This window comes from Myripristis murdjan, chromosome 15 (genome assembly GCF_902150065.1).
Source record: "Myripristis murdjan chromosome 15, fMyrMur1.1, whole genome shotgun sequence".
NCBI lineage: Eukaryota > Metazoa > Chordata > Actinopteri > Holocentriformes > Holocentridae > Myripristis > Myripristis murdjan.
In genome coordinates, this window is record NC_043994.1 from 20,301,339 (window position 1) to 20,322,413 (window position 21,075).

At 38.4% G+C, this 21,075-nt stretch overlaps 1 protein-coding gene across 1 annotated transcript in view; it reads left to right on the forward strand.

The window, feature by feature from the left end:
- The window catches only part of prim2 (DNA primase subunit 2), a 38,029-nt gene that overhangs the window by 8,441 nt on the left and 8,513 nt on the right, over positions 1–21,075 (forward strand). The window contains exons 8-10 of the mRNA XM_030070934.1: positions 5,144–5,211; positions 9,328–9,400; positions 10,295–10,480. Of these exons, the coding sequence (XP_029926794.1) occupies positions 5,144–5,211; positions 9,328–9,400; positions 10,295–10,480 (327 nt within the window). The remainder of the gene's footprint in view (positions 1–5,143; positions 5,212–9,327; positions 9,401–10,294; positions 10,481–21,075) is intronic.

Consider the following 21,075-nt stretch of genomic DNA (forward strand, 5'->3'; position numbering starts at 1 on the left):
ATTTAATTATTATTCATTGGTACGTCTGAGGCAGAGAGTGCTGAAATATTGAGAACATAATCTTTCTTTAGGTGGCAAGTGATGAAATTCCTGTCCAACAAAGAAATAACTAGTGTGCAGTTTTTGATGTGGCATCCCTTTCTTCTCATCTTTTGTTCTAAGACAAGGTATTTATTGAATAATCAATGATGGTACCTTTTCCTCAGGATGGTCTCAGCTCTGCATTGCTTGTGGAATTGAAATGTAGAGGTAAAGCAAGGAGATACAAGCAGAAAACTGCCCAGTCTATTATACTGTTGTGGTGTAGGGCCTTGGATCAGTGTAGTGGTTCAAGTATTACAAAATGATTATACATCACATATTCCGGTAAATGGTTGTAATCTGAGAGATTAATGGGCTAGTTGTATATTAAGGAAGTGAATGTCCATGTTAAGCCTGGGTTTATCCCTCTTTTACCAGAAAATGCTTCTGATTTTTACATCCTTGGATCCCTACAACCCATAAGCTCTCAGAAAACCCACCAATTTGTGGAAAAACAGCAGACCTGTTTTTTAATGAAATATGCTGAATGAGTTACCGTTGACCAGGGCCACTTAAACTTAAAACCTTTATCAAATCAGTGTGTATAATGTATCATCCAACCCTTCCTCACAGCTGACAGCAAATTGTTACAGTATGCTGAAGCAGCTTTGTCTGCAGTTGAATAATGTGACACTGCCACGATTAGAGGCTTCGCCATGTTGGGTTTTTGTTAAGAGGTCCACACACGCCCAAAGTAGCTTTTGCATTGGCTTGCACAATTGCACGTCTGAGTTCACGAAATGTAAGGATACAAAGGGCAAATATGATATTTCAAGTCCGGTAAATACAAAGGCACAGTGTTAAAGAAATGGGCAAAGATTCTTTTTAATTACGGTTATGTAAATTACACAAAACCATAATCGTTTGAAATATAATCCATTAAAACATGACAGCTTCAGTGTCAATTTTGGCAAACTTAAGCTGATGCCATGCAGTTATCAATGGGCTTGAACTTTACTTCAGAGCCAGTACTGAAAGATAAAATGGAAGTTATGCAGGTTATAGATTTGCTCTTGAATCCACGCAGTAGTCTTGCCCACACTGAGCACATAGCACCTCCATTTGACTTGTGCAATTTGCTTGGGAAAAGCATTTAGCCTGCATCCATCAAGTGAAAACAAATTGGCTGATTAGCACTTAGATCAAATGGTGGTGTGAAACCACTTCAGACATGCTGAGCAAAACTATACCTAACATGCATACATTAATTGAATGCTCTCACATGTTATGAGAATAATTTCATTTAACTGTTAAAATGTGAAGCACAATTTGTGATTAATGACACCAGTTTATTGCAACCTCGTATACTTTAATTATTGAATGAATGCACTGGATCACTTCCCTTTTTTTTTTTTTTTTTATAAGCAAGGAATTATTCCAGCAATTTCCCTCCTAGCAAAAATGGTTGTTGCCGCATTCTGGTGGTACTTCTGTTGCTGTGAAAGTTGAGGCAGAATATAAACAAAGATTGTAGCTGTAAATGCCAACAAAATGTCCAATCTTCCAGTAATGTAATTAACGCAGTACTCTGCATGTTTTAATTGCAGTAAGAATATTTTCACTATCCTGTAAATTGAAGAATGATTGGATTAAGCAATGCATTAAGAACTTTATATGGGCCATGCTGTAATCATAGGTTTTGCCTATAGTTTTCTTACATGCATGTGTGTGTGAGTGGAGAAAACCTCCATTATTGATTACAGGTCATTTATGCCCTTGTATTTTACTATGTAATTAGATATTTAGAGTAAGACTACCACAGTGGCTCATAGTACAGAATTGCTGCTGCCATAATGTTCCTGCATTTGGCTGTTGGTAATTTGGTAATTTTCTATCCTGATGAGAATGAATGTTAATACTGTTCTGATTTATTGCAGAACAGTATTGGGCAAGGTCTTATATGACAGAGTTTCAATTTTTCTAATCTTGATTCCCTGCTTCAACTTGCTTTAAATTTGATCTTCATTAGTAATTGCATGGGAATAACTTTGACACATTTTTGTCAGTGATCTACAGTATTCACAATTTTAATGTTCTGTAAAACCCATTACTTTTCGACTGCAGCTGCCTGGGTGGTCTGACAAGATTTAATGCCAACTTGGCACTTTTGGAGCTTTTCCCCGAACCACCTTTATTTTATATGAAATGACATTTTGCTGGTATGCTAATAAGGGTATAGGTGTTTTCAGTCAATCAACATCTGAAAGGGACTTTGTTCATTGCTATCAAAAGTTTTTTGTATTGAGTCAGCTATCAAAAAATGCTTGCATAGCAAGCTTTTGCTGACTCCCAAGGAGAAGCCACAGCTTAATAACTGACTACGGTGCTCTAATGTCATTGGCATCTTTGGTAAGTACTGTTTAACACAAAAATGTGATAAACAGATTGTAAGATGAATGCATGTATTATTGGCACACTCTGAGCCATATATGGCCAGAAGAGAATTAGTAATTCAATGGCACTCTTTATGAAAATGTTGGTAGAGCAGTAATGTTAAATATGGATCAACTGTATACTGTTAGATCATGGTTGTAGATGCAGGATGGGCACAATAATAGAAACACATCAATATGTCAATATCTGATACCTGGTGAGGATTAGGTGACCTGAACTTTGTATTGGCAATAATACTACCAAGTGTCTGTCCATGTCTGTGAGCTTCATCTCTTGATGTCTGGCCTCTGTGTTGATGCTGTTTGTTTGTATGACATATGTTGTTATAGATTTAGAGACTCTTTCAATAACCACATTACATAATTTTGCAGTTTTTGTGATGTATACAAGTTAGGTAGTGACCATTTGAACTCTTTGAAAGTCTGAGTTGTATCAGGTTTACTTGAACACTCACATGAAAATGGTGATTGTGAAACCTTGTTTAAAACTGATACATACTGCTAATTGGCGCTGAATGGCAGGAAAAGCTCTCACACTATTCTTGGGTGTGCCTCTTGATAACAAGTGATCCAGGGTTTCCAGAAGATTTCTGCCCTTCCCCAGTGTTACTTGAAAACTGAATCAATAGTGGGCTTAATATCTGCCAAGTAACACTATTGATTTGGATTTTCATATAGTACAGTATGTTCATTACCCACAAAAAGTAATCATGCATTTAACCTACTTCATATTGATTTTGAATAAATGCCTATAATGTCAGACACGGGTGAAGTGTTTAGTAATTGGTTTCCAAGATGTTGTCTTGATACAGTGGTGTGGCCAGATGCATATGCTTTTTGTACTCCTGTACATATTCACATTTGCTTATCATTACATGAATGCCATTGGCCTTGTTTTAGTCTCACAATCTTTAATTACTAACACAAGACAAATATGCTCATTGAATTGGCAAATGTATGCTTGTAGGGGGAAAAAAGCATCCATGGTTCATATAATAATCTTGCTTTTATTAACATGTTGAGGTAAATAGAAATGCTGACAGTGTGTTGTCACGGCAATCATATGAAATGCTTACACAGCCCCGGCCACTGTATGAACAATTGCATGATCATCCATAATAAGATGCCTGACAGCTCACGACAAGCTTGTGGAAGCTTTGGATTTTTACAGATGATTGTGTATTGAACAGGATGCCCACAAGCAGCAGCTTGTGGGCATCCCTAATTCACAAGAGATTTCACAACATGCTTGTAGAAGGGCTCATGAAAGCAAAGAACATGTTCAAGACATACACATTTTAAGATATTGTTAGTGGTTTTGTCCATCCCGACTAAGTCATTTATTGCCATCAACACAGTGTGGGATTTGTATGTATTGCTACATAGCCTTAGAATACTATAAAGCTTTTACCTGGCTTAATAACAATGAACAGTAACTTATGAAACGGACATTAGCCTGACACACCAACTGTGTTTTTGTCCTTAGAGGTACATGTTATTCTGCATAGGTCAAGTCTAATATAGAGTCTCCAAGGAAATTGGTCCAATTCTGGCTGCAGAGTCCACTCCAGTGTTCAGTCATGATTATGTGCTGTTCATGGTGTAGCAGAGGAAGTCATTGTCATGATAATGAAGGTAGCCGCATGGACTTGGCTTGTCTTAACCTGAACCCATGTTCTCCATTGTGGGATAGACAGGCCATCTTTTCCAGATTGGGGAAAAAAGGTTGTGTTCATCCATTCCCCTATTTCCTGGCAATTATCCGGACCACCAACTGTTGGAATGGAATAATGCTCTAAAACCATTTTTCCCCCTGGTCGCTGTGCCATTGTGACTGTTGTGTGTTATTATAATGGCTTTTCACTTCCATTGGGACAGCAAGGCAACATCACAGAAAGTGTGTCATTAGAAGAGCATGAAATTGAAAGCTGCTTCTCGATAACAGTTCTGAGGTGGTGAGCTTGTAACAGGCAGAAATATCTTGAACTGTTTGCATGTGTCTGTATAGGGACCTTGATGTGTTTAAGACTGTAGTTTATCTTTGTTGCTGATAAGGATCATGTTCATCAAGTAATCAGAGCAGATAAGAGTTTCAGTTTGGGAGAGATGAGCTGTAAATACACTCTTTGACAACACATCTTGTTTGATCAGTCTCACAAAAGTAGGTTTTGTCATCGTGTCAGGTCCTCCATATAATTACTGCTTCAGGTTATTCTTGACAGAAGTACTGCCTACATAACTTTTAGTAAAAGCATTCGTTTTATTAGCATACTTTTACCACCTTGGAACAATCCCATTTTTAAGAAGGTCTTTCAAAGTAAGTCCTTGTTCTTGTACACATAGAATTTAAACCTTTATTAATTTCTTTTCCCCATTTAATTCTGTGCTTTTTGAGTGTCTTAATATACCCGTGTACACATCTATCATGGCCCAAGTTATAAGTACCAGTTCCTCAACCTGACTAGGATGGGGATGTTTTGTACTTTACCAACCTATTGAAGTTACTCATGCACAGCTTTGTTGAACTGTGATTATTTTCTTACTTTGTATTAAATGTTGCTCGAAGCCTGAAATGTTCACATGGGATTGTTCAGTTATTTTCCTGTATGTTAATGTTTTAATCCTGTGACTAATATTTCCCCTTTCTCACATGGTCATAATTTTTGCAGTTGACAGCCCGCTCTCTTCCAGCCGTACAGTCTGATGAACGACTTCAACCTCTGCTTAACCACCTCAGGTAATTAGCATTATTAGAAGCATTTGCTTCCCCTACCTCTGCATCATAAAATTCAGTTTGACAATAATCCGTATTGTAATACTTGGGGCATTGCCGGCAGCAGACCAGTCATAACATGCAATGACCCACGCTAAAAGGACACTTTATTGGCCGTGATGGTTTCACACTTTTCACAATGCAATGCAAACTGTAGGACTATGTGTCACATGCATTTAGAGATGAAGACTTAAATGCCATTGCCATGGAGCAAATGACCTGTGGAAATAAGATGAAGGAGCCTCTTTGAATTGTTTTTTTAATCTATATTTTCTCTGGTTGAATACTTTACCCTTTTTCAAACTCTTCCCTGCACGATTGCTTTTTTGTTTTGTTTTGTTTTGTTTTTTTTCAGGCATTAATAAGCCTGTGCCTTTACAAAGTGTTGAAAAGAACATTTCAACCTCGGTGCTGCAGGTGTGCCTAGAGGGGAAAAACAAACCAGCAGAATACTCTCTCGCTCTCTTGATGACCCGCCGAGTTTGATGTTGACCTGATGACACATGCACTCTTATCTCCTTGCTTATTAAATTGTTTCGCCAGTGTATTTCACCTGTAGGCCTTTATTAGGGTGAGTTAAGGTCCACAGCCTGACCTTACACCCACCAAAATAAAGCTTGTCAGAAACTGTTAAGGGCTTTGCTTTGTAATGCAGTGGACAGTCAAGGGAGAACCAGAGAGCTGTTTTGAGGCGGCCTGTCACAGCCTCTTAGTGGAGCTTTATGGAATCCATGGATTTAAAACAGTAAGATAAACATTACCCAGTAATAACCCTATGCATACAAATGTGTTCAGTACACAATATTTGGTTAATATAGTCTGACTACAAAATGCTCAGACTTAAAATAATTTGGAGATGTGATGCTGGGAGCATTTTTTTTCCTTTTTTCAATTAGCATCACTGACAACAAACATGAGATTGCGCTAGCACACAGCGAGTGTATTGCATTAGAAATTGTTATCGAAGCTAGTCTAATATTCTCATTTAAAATCAGTCATAATCTTGTCTGAATACTTGCACTCGAACACTTAAATAGGTCTGTAGGACTGCTCCCAGGGTCTACTATCTTCATCAGCTGTTTTTGAAACATTTCCACAGGAACCACGTCTCTTTTCCTCATTTGGCATTTAATGTAGTGCATAATTGAAATATTTAGAAGAGCTGATTACATTGAGCTCAACATCAAGCTTGACTACTATAGTTTCGTCTCTCCTTTCTATTCTGGTGAATGAGCAGTACTTGTAAGGCTGCAGGCTGATGGATTATATCCTCAAGTTTGCTTTTGTGGCCAAAACTCAACAGCGACTATGCCCAAAATCTCCTCCCGAGTCCGGTCAGAATTAAGTTGGCTGTAGTGTCATATTTTCTAAAAATAGGCACATTCAGGACATTTTTGAGCTACTAACCAGCACTTCACTTTTAAGTGCTCACCACCAACTTTGATGTAACAGCCTCCAGCACAGGGATTGCCTCTCACTGTTTTCGCATGTCAGCCATTTCTCTCAAGTGCTTTATAGTTCAAAGTGACTGTCAAGTGACTTTTTTGCTTGTTACCACAATGCGTCCTGGGATGCAGAAAGCTTGCAAATGTTCGCTTTGATTGAGCAATTTTTGCAAAGGATCGTGAAGGTCAATTACGTGTAGGATCTTTACTTCGTGTCTGTAGGAAAGTGAAACAGTCACCATGAAAACCGGCTTATTCTAGAGGTGTTGCTTTTAAAAATTAAACAATTACAGTGAAAATTGGTGTATTCAATATCAGCTCACAAAACAAATGAGGTGCATTTACTTCAGTCCTTGAACAATTAGGATATCCTACAGCATTCACCCAATAAGATGTCAAAACAGATTCACTCTTGTATTTTAGCTTTCAGTCGATATTATAACATAATAGCCTGTTTGCCAAAATGTATTCTAATCACTGGCTGGACTTAATAATTCCACACCTGTTACCCAAAAGTCATTTACTTGCTCAGTGTTGTAGCTCAATTATTTGCCAGCAGAACGTTTTGGTCCAGCAAACTTAGTTAGACTGTACTGCCAGAAGAGCAAGCATCATTCATTACGAGAGCAGAGCTTTTTTGATGTCTAACCTGAATTTGGCTTTTGAGGAACACGACATGCATTAATGTAACATCAATTATTTAATGCTGCATCCTCTGTGTACATGTTTCCCGCTGACAAAAGGGAAACAAGTGGAGAATAATGTAAATCGCTACCATGGAGGCATTTAAGAGGGTGCTAAAATCAAGTTTCACATTCTACTAGGGGCAGCTTTAGTAATGGTTAAGACATTGGGAATGTGTGTGTGTGTGTGTGTGTGTGTGTGTGTGTGTGTGTGTGTGTGTGTTTTTGTTTTTGTTTTTGTTTTTGTTTTTGTTTTTTTTTTAACTGGCATATCAGCAGTACTTAGGTTTATCTCTAAATAGTTTAAAAAACACAATTCTTAACCAGTCAGAGGAATTGCTCCCCTACAAAATAAAAATTGACATATCAACTGTAATTGTATGTAAAAGAATAAGGTATCCCCCTTCAGGGTGAATCAAGACAAATCATTCTGCCAAAGTTTATTTTGCACTAATGACCGTCTTGCTGAATACTATCACTATCCTGCTTATTACATGGCTACTTACTGAAGACATTTGACACAAGATATTGATTTAAAATGAATGTGTATTTAATGTAACCTGCACGTCTCTAGCAAAAAACCTCCCAGCACATCTACAGGCATGGTCTTTTCAACCAGGTGTCAAAAGTGTCTAAATAAATTATAAGCAGTATTGGGGAAAAATGCTCCAGTGTTAGACTTGGCAAGTGTTTGTCCACAGTCATGTTCAGAAAAAGAGAGAGCAGCTTTAAAGTTGACAGTATTGTTGTCATTCTATTGCACAAATAAATAAATTAAACAAACGGCAAAAGCAGACTTTATGAACTTGCTCAATTTAATGCCAGTTAATTTGATTTGAAACCACAGCAATGTAGAAATCTACTTTTGATCATTTCTAGCATTTGCATTAATTTGATTTAAATGTAAAATAGCGGGGTGCTATACAGGGAGAAAAAAAAACAATCCAGAATGCATTGACCAATCAGAACTGTATTCAGAGTGAATTTGTAAGTCAAATGGCTCCATTCACCTCACATGTCACAGCGATTGTCTTATTGCCATAAAATGCTCGATGTCCCAGAGTTTTCTCCAGTTTAATGAGAGTAAATCTTAGGTTTATTTTGCCCGTCAAATGCTATCAGTCAGCTCCAGCGTCAGCCTGGCAGTCTGTTGACTGATGTTGCATCATCTGATAGAAACTTAGGTGTTCTTTTTGATGCAGATCTGCGCTTTAAAAAGTTCTTCAGGGTTGCTTCCCTAAGTTGAGAACTATTTCTGAAATAAGGTCATTTTTTTTCCATTTGCAGACCTTGAGAAGGCGATTAATGCCTTTATTTCAGCTCACATAGACTGTTGCAACTCTCTCTGCTAATTCTGTCTAAGCCAGGACACTCTGCTGTCTGCAGATGTTACAGAGCATAGCTGCAAGACTTTTAACCAGATCCAAGTTCTGTCCTGTCCTGGCTCACTGCACTGGCTTCCCATTAAATGTAGAATAGATTTTAAAACTTTACTGATCACCTTCAGGCACTCAGTGGATTAGCACCTCGCTGTATCTTAGACATTTTAATTCCCTGCAAGCCAAACTGCTGCCTCAGAACGTCAGGCAGGAGTCTGCTCGTCGCTCCACAGTTCAGGCTGAAAATGAAAGGCGACTGTGCCTTCTCAGTTAGAGCTCCTGCACTGTGGAGGAGTCTGCCCAAGGAAATGAGATCTGCTACCTCACTGTCCTCCTTCGATATAAGTTTAATATGTTGCCTTTTGATAACTACCTCAGTGTTTGTTTGTTTTTTACCGATTTCTCTCACACTCAACTGCTTAATTGGCATGTCTATTTACTTTATTTTATTCTTTTACTTTCTGTCTTGGTCATTGTAACTTTCAGCGTTCAAGCTTTGCATTTCAAAAAGTGCTTCATGCATAAAGTTTATAGTTGCTGTTAAAATATATTTTTTATATTTTTCTTTTTTAGTCATGCCTATGTGGGCCAGGATTACAGCATCCAGAAGAGTGTTGGGAAGATCTCCCTGGAGCAGATTGATTCAGTAAGTTTGCATTGGCAATTTAATCTTCTGTTTAAAGGGCGCTTTATGGTTCTACAGACACTAGATGCAACGTGCACGCAGGTGCTCCGCAGATGGTATGTGCCGTAAACTAGGCTTAAGGTTTAAGATTAGTCTTCTCTTCACCTTAACTGTGTCATTTTGCTGCAACAGACAGGTATTGAAGAAAGGGTCAACCTGGTACCCATTATGCATGTTATATTCACTTGCTTTGTTTTTTGTTTTTTGTTTTTTTTGTTTTTTTCCAATAACTGTTTTTGTGAGTTCTTCAATTACCAGCCACCAAAATTAAAATTCCTCTGTACTCTTAGCCATGCCAGTCTTCAACTATAAAAGTAAAGACATTAGCTCAACTAGCTATTAGTGGCTAGATATCTGCAGCCAGAGTCGAATTTGGAAATTGAAGATCTGTCTTCTGGAAAGTTTGGAATGGATAGAGAGAATTAACATTTGTGGAAAAGCTTTTAATTTAGATATTTATGCTTGCTTTGTGTTTTGTAAAGGGAATAAAACACCATAAGCTGTAGTTAACATCCATGTGTGAAATCTTCACATCAGCGTTGAATTCCCTAGAGTGACTAGTGAAATCAGTTTTCATAAGTTATCAATTTATGGAAATTCAGTGTGCCACCTCACTGCTGTATAGACCCCACTTGATTCACTGTAGTCCACAACTCAAGTTTTACTCTTTGACCTTTTGTTATAAGGAATTAAGGCAAATAAAAAACGTTCAGTGCAATCAATGATTGTCTGCCACGACAGATTAAACTTTTTTAGTTTCCAGATCTGAGCGAAAAAAAATTCTAGATCCTTTTTCTGGCGGGATTACCTACCTAGTGGTCTCATCTTTCATCCTTCACTGTTGTCTCCCTCCAGCTCTCGGTGAAGTCCTACCCACTGTGCATGAGGCAGCTCCACCAGGCGCTGAGAGAGAACCACCATCTCCGTCATGGCGGCCGCATGCAGTATGGCCTCTTCCTCAAAGGCATCGGCCTCACTCTGGATCAGGCGCTGCAGTTCTGGAGATCAGAATTCATCAGGGGCAAGGTGGATGCAGACAAGGTAATGTTGTTAACATCGATTCTCTGATGTTACTTTTTTTGAGCAGCACTATTTTGAGTTTAATTCGATCTGAAATGTAAAATAAGGCATGCATTTTCTGGCTTTGGACCAGGTTTAGATTGTTTTGAAATGATGTCCTTCATGATCTCCTCACACAAGTCTTTATATTTTAACTTTGTGCATAAGCCTGCTGGGCTTGCAGATTGAATTTTCCATCAGCTTGGCTGAAATATTAAACACCAGGTAATTATGTTCCCGCTACCCCATAACAAGAATATCATCTTGCTATATTAGATGTCATAATATCAGATTGTTGCACAGAAGGTGTCAGTGAACCTAACATTAACTAGTAACTAAATGCTGAACATCTGATCAGTAACTAAATGCATAAATTTCTTTAACACAATTCAGTGATCTCATTCACCCAGGATTTTGTAAATATTTGAACTTTGTAAGCCTGTGTCTTCAGAATTCTAAAAATCCAAACTAAATGAGGACCAGGTGAGAATTTCTTTCCCTCTGTCCTTCAGCACACTATTCAGCACTTGGATATTTAGTGCATTTTCTCCCCATTGATCTAAATGTTTAAAACCCATGGAAAAGACATTCTGTAATTGCCTTGCAAATATTTAATTTGCAGTCTTATGTGTTTCCAGTTTTGAAATATGCCAGCCTATCCTATCCTATCTTCTCAACGCTGGTTCTGAATTAGGCAGATACATACGAGCAGATAGCTAGCCCTAACCCTGTCAGCTCAGGAGACTTTCCAATAAAAATAATATTAATAGTTTAAGTGTAGAGCCAGAATTACAAGCATAGCTGCCTTTGATACTGTTTGAATGCCAGCCAATTCTGTTAATAATTTGGCTCGTGGTATGTATTATGTCACTCGAAAGCAATTTCGAAACAAGGTTGTGAAGTTGCTAGTGGCAGGACCTCAGTTTCTGCCTCAGTATTTAAAATATCTGAACCTGCATTTATAGGAACAGGAGAAGAAAACGGCATGTGAATATTCATTTAGTAAGTTATTCAGATATAGCCTGATTTTTTTTCCTCCATAATACTGATGAAAAGGACAAAGTAGACAAGGTATTAAGTAAACCTGCCATGCCCAAAATCCGCACTGTGCTCACTGAATAGTAAAAGTCTGAATAGAAAAAAACTCTAGGGTTTTTTCCTGGCTGAAAAAGAGGCTTAGGTGCTGCAGCATAGTCAGCCAGGATTTGTCATCGTGGCCAATTTTGCCCCTTCTATTCCAATTTTATGCTTTTATAGACACCAGTTTTTGGCATAGGTTAACATAACACTGTCCTAATTGAGACATTTTTTTTTCTTTTTGAATCCGACTTTATTCATATTTCCTTGTCTAAAAGGATGAGAGCAGACATTTTTGTGACTATTAATACATCACATCATTGTTCCCAACAGCAATGTTTGTAAGTGGCTTGGATCATTTACTGTGACTCTACTTTAAGGTGTTGTCTTTGGCTGTCTAATAAGAGCATGCAATAAATGAACAAAAATTTTTAGCTGTCTGAGTAGGAAAAAAAATACTGAAGCATCGGGTACATTTACATTTCAGTATCTTTACAATGAAGAGCTGGTTCAAGTCACTCCACAAAGGGTTCAGTATCTCAACTTTCATTTCTTTTAGTAACAAAAATGTATTTCTAATGCTCCTTGATCACTTTGGTTACACCTTCTTGGTTCTGCTTCTGCATTGTCTGCTTCCTTTTCTTCTTCTTCTGCTTCTGCAATAATAAAAGTAATATGCGAAGTAAATGAAAATGTTGGAATCAAGTAACAGAGTCAGTTATCCTGAATGGAGCACAAGTTAACTTGAGATACTTTGAATTTTAATAATAAGTAATAATCTGTACTAAAATGGTAATACTAGATTATCATCCCAGACAAAATGTTTACGCTGTAATCATATGTGGGAATTTAAAATCAGGCAGCAGCCAAATGTTTATTGTTAAATTGTTATGATATTCTGAGCTTGTCTGCTCTAGCAGCCGCTCTATCAGGTAACCAGCCACCACTTCTGAAATCCTCTACTATTCTTGAAATATACGGGTCAATATGTCGTGAAAGCAGGAGGTGACTTTCAGGACGAACCAACCACTGTGCCCATTAGAAAGTTAGTCTGTCATATCTGCTGTTCGCCTGCCCTCGCCACCAGGACCTTAACTGATTGAATTAAAGCAAGAGAAGTAGAAAAAAAGATTCAATTTAAGTTTGCTTTAATAATGTATGATTTACAAAAGCTACATTTTGTTTTGCCACTGTGGTTTGAAGAGAACAAATAGAACTTACCCCTACAAAGTTAGACTTTTTTCCTATTATCATACAAATGAGAAGAATACCCCCCAGAATGAATTATTCATAGTTTTTAAGCACCTTGAAAACAGCACCTGTAGTTAAAATTAAGGTGTTTGGACACTGGTAGGAGACGCATTGCAGAGAACTGAGAGGGAGGGGGGACACAGCTTAGCTAATGGGAAATGAAAAGTAAACACAACAAAAAATTAATGCTGGGTAGTTTTTTTATTATTTATTTCTTATTATTATTGCTTGAAAATGTGTTTTAGTTGACAGCAATGGATACAAAAAGTACATTTGAGTTTGGTCCAAACTTAGGGACTGTTTGAAGGACGTAAGCTGTCACAGACTCACAGTAAAATGGTCAAGGATGACGATGCCTCTCCATTTCATGTTTGTAGAACTGTTCAAACTTTCTTGTCTAATTCCTCCATCCCTCCATGTAATGAGCGTCGGAGGAGCCATGTCAACAGGGAAGACAGAATTAAAACAAATTTCAAAATAAAACTTTGTCGCTGAACTCCAACATAATTTGAAGTTGAAGCCCTGAACTGCATTAATGTTTGTACTCTGAAGGGATTTAGCTCAAATGAGACACAGTTTAATAATTTTTTTTTTTTTTAATACACTCCCTAGAAATTCTTAACATGTCTTTGCACACTGATTATATTGGAACAAGCTTTTGAAATATTTTAGTGCAGCACAATGTTCACAAGGTTTTCAGCAGGGTGAATTGAGTTGTGCCTCCACCTCATCCGCACCGCTAAAAGATTTAAAGGCAGAGGTGACATATGGACACCCCCCCCAGTCATCCCCTATGTATATGCCACGTGTGTACACATACACCTAAATAAACCATGTAGGAAAGTATAGGGCTTCTTTTGCATTTTCAGCTATCCAAAGATCTCCCATCATAATTTGCTGCTTTGAAACACAACAAATTAGCTGTATCTTTGAATGCTACCAAGGCACATTCACAAAGCAATAAGGCAGTGTTCATTAATCCAGCCTTCTGTCTCTCCTGAGTATCTCTCCTTGAGTTGGAGCCTCACAGGAAATACACCACGCTCCAGTCATGTAACAGCACTCCTCAGTGTCCCATTTCTGGGGCGACTGCGTTCCCAGTGTATAAGCTCCCAGATGTAACTGGGATGGGCAAACACACCAAGTCCAGCTCATGTTGCACAGTACAGGCAGCAGCGGTGGTGCTGACCAGATCGCAGGCCTCACAGTGATGTATGTGTTGTGTCAGGGACTGCACTTTGTGGCAGGCTGCACAAAGCCTGCTCATTAGTATGCGACAGGCACAGAGGAAAGATGGGAGGCAGCGATGCCAAAAGGAAGGCCTGGAGGAAGAGGCAATGTAATATTAGACTAGAGGGAGAGAGAAAATTGATGAAATCAACTTGATCTATCCATTTTTCTTTTCACAGAAGTTAGCCTATTCATTTGGATGACTGTCTGAGCGTCTGTTGTATTGCCTTGGGGTAGGCCTGCTTTTGCACAGCTTGTTTTACTGATGTTAAGTTGGGATTAATTAATTTTCCAATTTCCAATTTTACTATTGGCTATTTTAATTTGCTAAGAAAATTGCACAGTGTTTATCATTTTCAGTGCAGGTATTTTCAGCAAGTTGTTTGTTACACTTAGTACAACAAACATCACAATTTACACTTTTGTCAGGCACTCTTCAACTTTGTGGCTAGCCCCATCTCTATTTCACTCTGTTGGAATAATTCCTGAATTTCTGTTAACTAACCTTTGTGGCTTTGTGTCTGTTCTTGGTGAAATATTTTAGAGAGGTCTGCACATCCAAGTGAAAGCTGATTTTTATTTCGGCGAGCTTGCTTGATTAGAATTTAAAATTACAACTCATTCTTGCAGCATTTGCATTCAGGAAGTCATAACAAGACAGCAAATTTAATAGCAGGAACACTGTAGATTCTTATTCAAACACATTTTGATTTCAGTGTTTGTTCAAATTGTTATTGATAAGCTGTCCATAGAGCAGTACCACTACCTTATCAACCTAATAGACATGATGGCTAACCTTGGAAAACAGACTAAGAAATGGACTCACCACAGTAGTGTTGAATGCACAGATTGTCAAACTGGCTTTAGATTTGTCGAAATACAGGGTTTATTATTATTATTATTATTATTATTATTATTATTATTTCGTGTTCCCTACAGAAAATGACTCCACTGAGAAAGAGCAAGATAATGCATATAGCAGCAACATCAGTTGGTCATTGTGAATTATGATGCATCTGCTTAGTAGTGTTACTTAGTAGTATTAGTATTGTTAGTACTGATTCAATGTAATGCTAATTTGGTGAAAATAAATTGAGAACTCCCATATTGCTTCTTGTAACATGTTTTGTTCCAGGGCTTCAGACAGTGACCATTTGACTGCCTGGTGAAGCTTTTCCTCTATCAGATTTTTTTTTCTGTGTTTGGCTCCACTGGGACAACACAACTAATGACAGAAACGATAACTTCATCCCCCTCACACAGCTTCCAGAAAGATGTTTTCTTGCCAGCCACAATCAACTCTGCAAGGTTTAAAATATTTGAGCCAGACACATTATTAAAATAAGCTTTCACCTATGGACATAAAGTGGTAGTTTCAAACATGAGTTCACCTTTTCCATGAGTCACTGGCTGCGGCTCCTCTTGTGTAATGCATCGCAGTGAAACTGTCAGGTGAAGCTTGTTAGAGCCTCAACTTGAGCTGTGCAGGCACACATGCTCCATGTTCTTTGTCCCTACAGTGGAGTTATGATAACGCTACAGTGCTCTTCAATACCACTATTGCCGTTGTTGTGTTATTAAAACAAGTGTGCTTCTGCTTTTTAGGCGCATGATTGGAGTGAAACACTGAGTTCAAAATTTCCACCAAAGTGCTGTGGTCAAATAGTGTTGTATCTGAGAGAGTCGCTGAACAGAAATTCAATTTGTGTCGTCTTATGATAGCTACTACAAATTGAAAGTCACCAAGTTACTCTGTGCTATGTGGATGTACAGCGTACCAGCCTCAGATTGCTCCAGGCTGTCTTTACTTGTCCACTCTGCCTGGTGTACAAGTGTTGTATTTACCTTATGCAGGGCTCTGCGCCACCTAAACAGTGCATACCGTAATTCCCCCAAGCACTGCACATGTCAGAAGGCATTATACACACATGAATGATCGAACAAATGAACAAAGGCACACACAGATCCCGGCCCTCACAGAGGTGCTTTGATAAAGTCTTACTGTGCGCAGTGCAGCCATTGTAATGATGATGCACACATTTTTGACCGATGCTGTGCTTGTTTTTATGAAGGCAGCATGGAAAATGAGCCAAGCGGCCACTGTGGAGTTCTCGGTTCAGAAAACCCCTGAAAATCTGTAACACTACACAATGTGATAGTCGGCTCAGGAAGTCCTCGCTGGTAGAGCAAAGAGAAACGGCACAAATGAGCGTAAACCCTTCATGGGCAGTCATTTCTATTTCCATTTATGAACAGTATATCAGCTTTTAAACAAGCTGAGTGGCATCTAAACAAACAAAACCGGTGCATTTATTTGTTTGCAGTAGAGCTGTTAGCATCACGGCTTGTCCTTCACAGCACACTTTTAAGTCTCTTTACCCCAGTATCCATTACCAGCTTTATTTTTCTTTGCAAGAATACCTAACCGTTTTCCACACACTTAGAGTTATGCAGTATTCACTTTATTTATTAGGCTTTCAGTCTAGCAGACGTGCGTCAGACCATTTAGCAGACTGTGTTCTGATGAATAAAGTTTAAATATTGCAAAAGAGTGAATACTTTTCAAAGTCTAAAGGCCTTTCACGAACACTGTGTTTAGTCCTTTTTTTATTTTATTCATATTGGCTGTGATTACTGTCTTATCTTTTTGGTCTTATGGCTCTATAAGCCATATCACATGAGTGTGTGTTGTTGGTCTGTTAATGTAAAGTTAATGATAGTGATAGTGATGATGATCTTATGGCCATAACTTTATTCATTAGAATTGTGTAACAGATGGGTATAGTTTTTGATTTTTTTTTTTTTTTTTTTTTTTTTTTTTTTGTAATTATTGGTGTGACATACAATTTGTGTATGCCTACTTCCAGTGATATGCTGCTTGGAGACTGCTACTCTTCAAGCCTCTGGAGGGTTTTTAGCCAATTCTCCATCACATTTCCTTGTTCTTTTTCTTTTTTCTTTTTTCTTTTTTCTTTTTTTTTGTATCTTTTGTTAAGTTTCTTATATGTGTATATAAACAAACCAAACCAAAGCCAATATTGCTTAGATTTAAGTGTGCGGGAGTCTGCTCCATCAGCTTGCACTCTTAGATGCTTCCAGCACTTTGGCAAAGAATTACCCGGGTGGAGCGGCAGACATCCTGCATTGCATTTTCCAAAAACAATTTCTAAATTTCATCATCGACTTATTGTATTGTTTTTGATGTTATGCTTTTGAATAGATATCTGCGCTACTGCCCCATTTGTTTTTCTGTCTGTATTTCCAAACTTCAATTCATCCACGTCAGAACAATAAGAATATTTTCTAGGGACTTTGCAGCTCACACCGTCTCTACCTACTTCTGGGTGTACACACTGTGTAAACAGGCCCCGGTTAAATGGTCAGTTTTCTTACTGTGCAACATCAAGCGGTCTAAGCTATGTTTTAGGGCGTATACAGTAACGCTACAGTGTGTCACCTTTTTATTGTTTGAATTTGAAAAGGTCTGTAGTGCTGATTTAAAATGGAAAGTATTTTAATGGTATTGCACATAAGAGGGATTGGGGCTAGAGCCACATCAGTCACTATGGACTGCGCCTAAGAAGCCATGCCAAGTTTACACACACACCATAGCATGCGTAATCCCTTTGATTGTGTCCTATTTCTCTGTCTCTATTGCTGTAGGTTTTTGTAAATGTGTCCTAGAGTGTGGGGGGATGCTACGGTGGTGAAGCCCCATGAGCCAAGATGCAGTGCATTAGAGGAGCTGCCTCTCTGCTACTTTGCTGCATCTTTGCTGCTCATGCTTAGAGGCTCTACTCAGAGTCTCTGAATTCCCTCAATTGGTAGGTCAGCCGCATTGGGTTATCCCCAGTGCAGGCTGAAGTGCACATGTACAGATGCACTAATTAAAATATGAGGGCATAAAAGAAGAGCCAGTATGTGTAGGTGTGGGGGAAAAAAAAAACAGGGTAGTTTGTTAAAAATGTCACCATAAAATAAAATACAGACTAAGACTAAGCTGCATTGAGTAAATTTTCTAAATAAATTTAAAATTATTTAAAAGTTTTTAAATAACACTTATTTGATGTCATGGGGGACATAACCGTTTTGCATGATGGATTTCATTCGCCCCCACCGTTGCAAATATGCTCACATGATGACACACTGAAATATCAATTGAAATGACAATGAAAGCCAACAGCTAGACTCTCAACCTCTTTTCACTGTAAACTTGGCTCTCGTTGACTGTTGGCAGTCTCTGCTCTTGGAACAAATCTTGGATCCTTACACACCACAAGACTTGTTCGGGACCAGAGCCAGTGTTGGGTCGTAATCATCAGACATGCATGATATTATCAGGGCAACTCGGATCAGTCTGAGACTTGATTAATGCGGATTAAGATTGAATATGTAAACTGATTACACTACAAGATAATCTGTGTCAACCACCAATCCTGATTCCTCCGGTTTTAAGTTGTGTGTTTTTTGTTTGTTTGTTTTTCTTCCCCAAATCTTATATTGGCATGTTTAGAATACATTATGGTAATTATTATTGATCTATTAAAACACCATAAAATAAGTCTTGAGGTGTTTCATGGATCTGGTATCTTAAGACGTTAATACAAACCTTAAATAATGCAGTGAATTGCTTGGGTTTTTTCCTTGTATCCATTAACATCGACATTACTTTGGTCCTGAGACACGGGCGCATTTTCTTTTAGAACTGCTGACACCATTTGGGGGGAAAAAAATCTCTAAATTTTGTGCGAAATAAAATAAACTTGTCCACAAAGTTAGCCTCTTTAAAGATTGTGGAGCATATTTCCAAAGTGTGGCTTAAGGACTTGACAGATTAGTTTTGGTTTCTGGATTCTGACTTGAGGTTAGTTTTTTATGTTTACAGTTTTGATTCAAGTGTTCCAGGACACAGGATATTAGACTTTTCATGATTTTACATTTCTTTTCATATAATAAGTTTATTTTACTTTTAACTTACCTCAGAGACTGGCTGCTCAGAAACTAATCAAGCCAAATCTGTAATCACAAATTGTTTATGTATCTCTTTAATGTTCAGGTGGAAGGCCTAGATTAAAGTTGATGCTTGTGTAAAAGTAAGATTTCAGGCTTATAAGCTGTTTTTCCAAGTGAAAATTTTAATTTATGTCAGTGCCTTGTTAAATCCCTAACACACCAAGCCTTGGACTTTGGCCGGACACTGAACTTTGTCAGTCCCCATACTTTGCGTGATGCGTCCCACACTGTTGGCTCTTGTCAGCGGCTCATAGGCTGATTCAGCGTGGAGAACTGGTGGCAGAGGTCGTCCGTGAGAGACAGCTTTCTGGCTATTCAGCTTAAGCAAATCGGTGCATGAGAAGAGAGATGGAAATTGTGGTGTTATTGTCCTAGCCAGCTTGTTAACTTAAGAGAGCTAGTTGTGGTATACAGACCTTCTTCCACAAGCAGACGGCCTTCATGCTGACAACACCACAGCCAGCTGCAGCCTCTCCTCAGACAGACTCTATTCATAACTAAACCATTTTTAACAGATTCAGAGTCGGGTGAAAATGAACGGCTGATGCAACTTTGTTTATTTGTTTCCACAATCCTGATGCCTCCAGTTTACTTTTTTGAATTATGAATAAAGTCTACCTGCACAGCCCAGCCCTCACCCCCTCCTGCATTGTAAAGATGTAGTGTGTGCAGAGGGTTTAAGGAAAACTTTTAGCAGGCGATGTGACGCAACACAAAGAGCTCTTACAGTTGGCCTTGGTCGGTGTTAGTTCTTTGAGGTCAGTTTGGTGTGTCTCAAGGTTTAGGTAAGAAACACAGGCAGGAGTTAAATGTCATCACTCCTAAGTCGTGCCTCTTTTTTGAATGACATTGCAGGACCTTGTCATCTCCTAATTATTACAGCATAATACACATTAAACATACACTGGTGCCAGTGGACTTTCTAAAATTGTTTTAATAGAGTAGGGGGGACATAAATCCGAAAGTAGCCTCTTAAATCCTTAGAAGCGCCGCATAATTAATGTGTGATTGTAAAGAATGAAGATTTTATGGATTCTTATACTGCCGCTGCAGCTTGTCACATTGTCAAGTTCAGGGGGTTTATTGCAGATTTAATGGGTTATGATGGAGAATTCTGCCTCAGTCGAAGCACACTTTAATTCACCTTTTTAATGGGTGCAAAGCAGTAATATATAGCTTTGAATAGAAGGCACTGAAGATTGTGACCCACCTAATGCAAACGGTAAAGTTTTTGTGTTTTTGTTGACCCATAGCTTTGCAGAAGTCTTGCACTTTGATATTTTAAAGAAACAATTCACTTCTGTCCTGTGCTTTGATGTTATGCCTTTTGAGGTAAGATTTTTATTAATAATTTAAGTTGCACATAGTTTCCATGAATTAAAGCCCTTCTGTTGTGTGCTCACAACCAATTTGAGGAATGTCAAACAAGCATTTCGAGTAAAATATTATTTCATTTGTTCAGGAGAATATTATCACCTTCCTGCTGTTTGATATGAGTCTACAAATTGTGCGCTCGACAACAAGGCCCTCCTGTGTAATTTTCCTCTGGAACTCATTGAAGTTGGACAGAATAATCTCCCTGACAGTGCCCTAGACTTTTGGCTACAGCCTAAAGATGTAGCTTGGGGGAGTGAGCTTAGCATTGCCTCTGAGGAAATGTATCCAGTTTTAAGTAGTATGTTGAATATATAAAAATGCAGTCTCTGTTTTTAAAATATAGTTTTTTTTCCCAGTTTATTCTGCTTTGAATGTAATACTTTGTATAGATCTTACACAAGTGCCAATACATTTTCAAGATAAGTCATTAGGGTCCGGGCAGCCTAAGCTGCCAGGACACTATTGTATTTCCAGGTCTTCTTTCTTCTTCTAATTCTTCTTTCTTCTTCTGAGGAAATCATACTTCCCATGGATGAAAACTCACCAAACTTTGCACGAAGGTCCAGTCCCATGACAGATTACCTCAGCTGCAAACTCAAGTCAATAGTCCTGATGGTGGCGCTATAGCA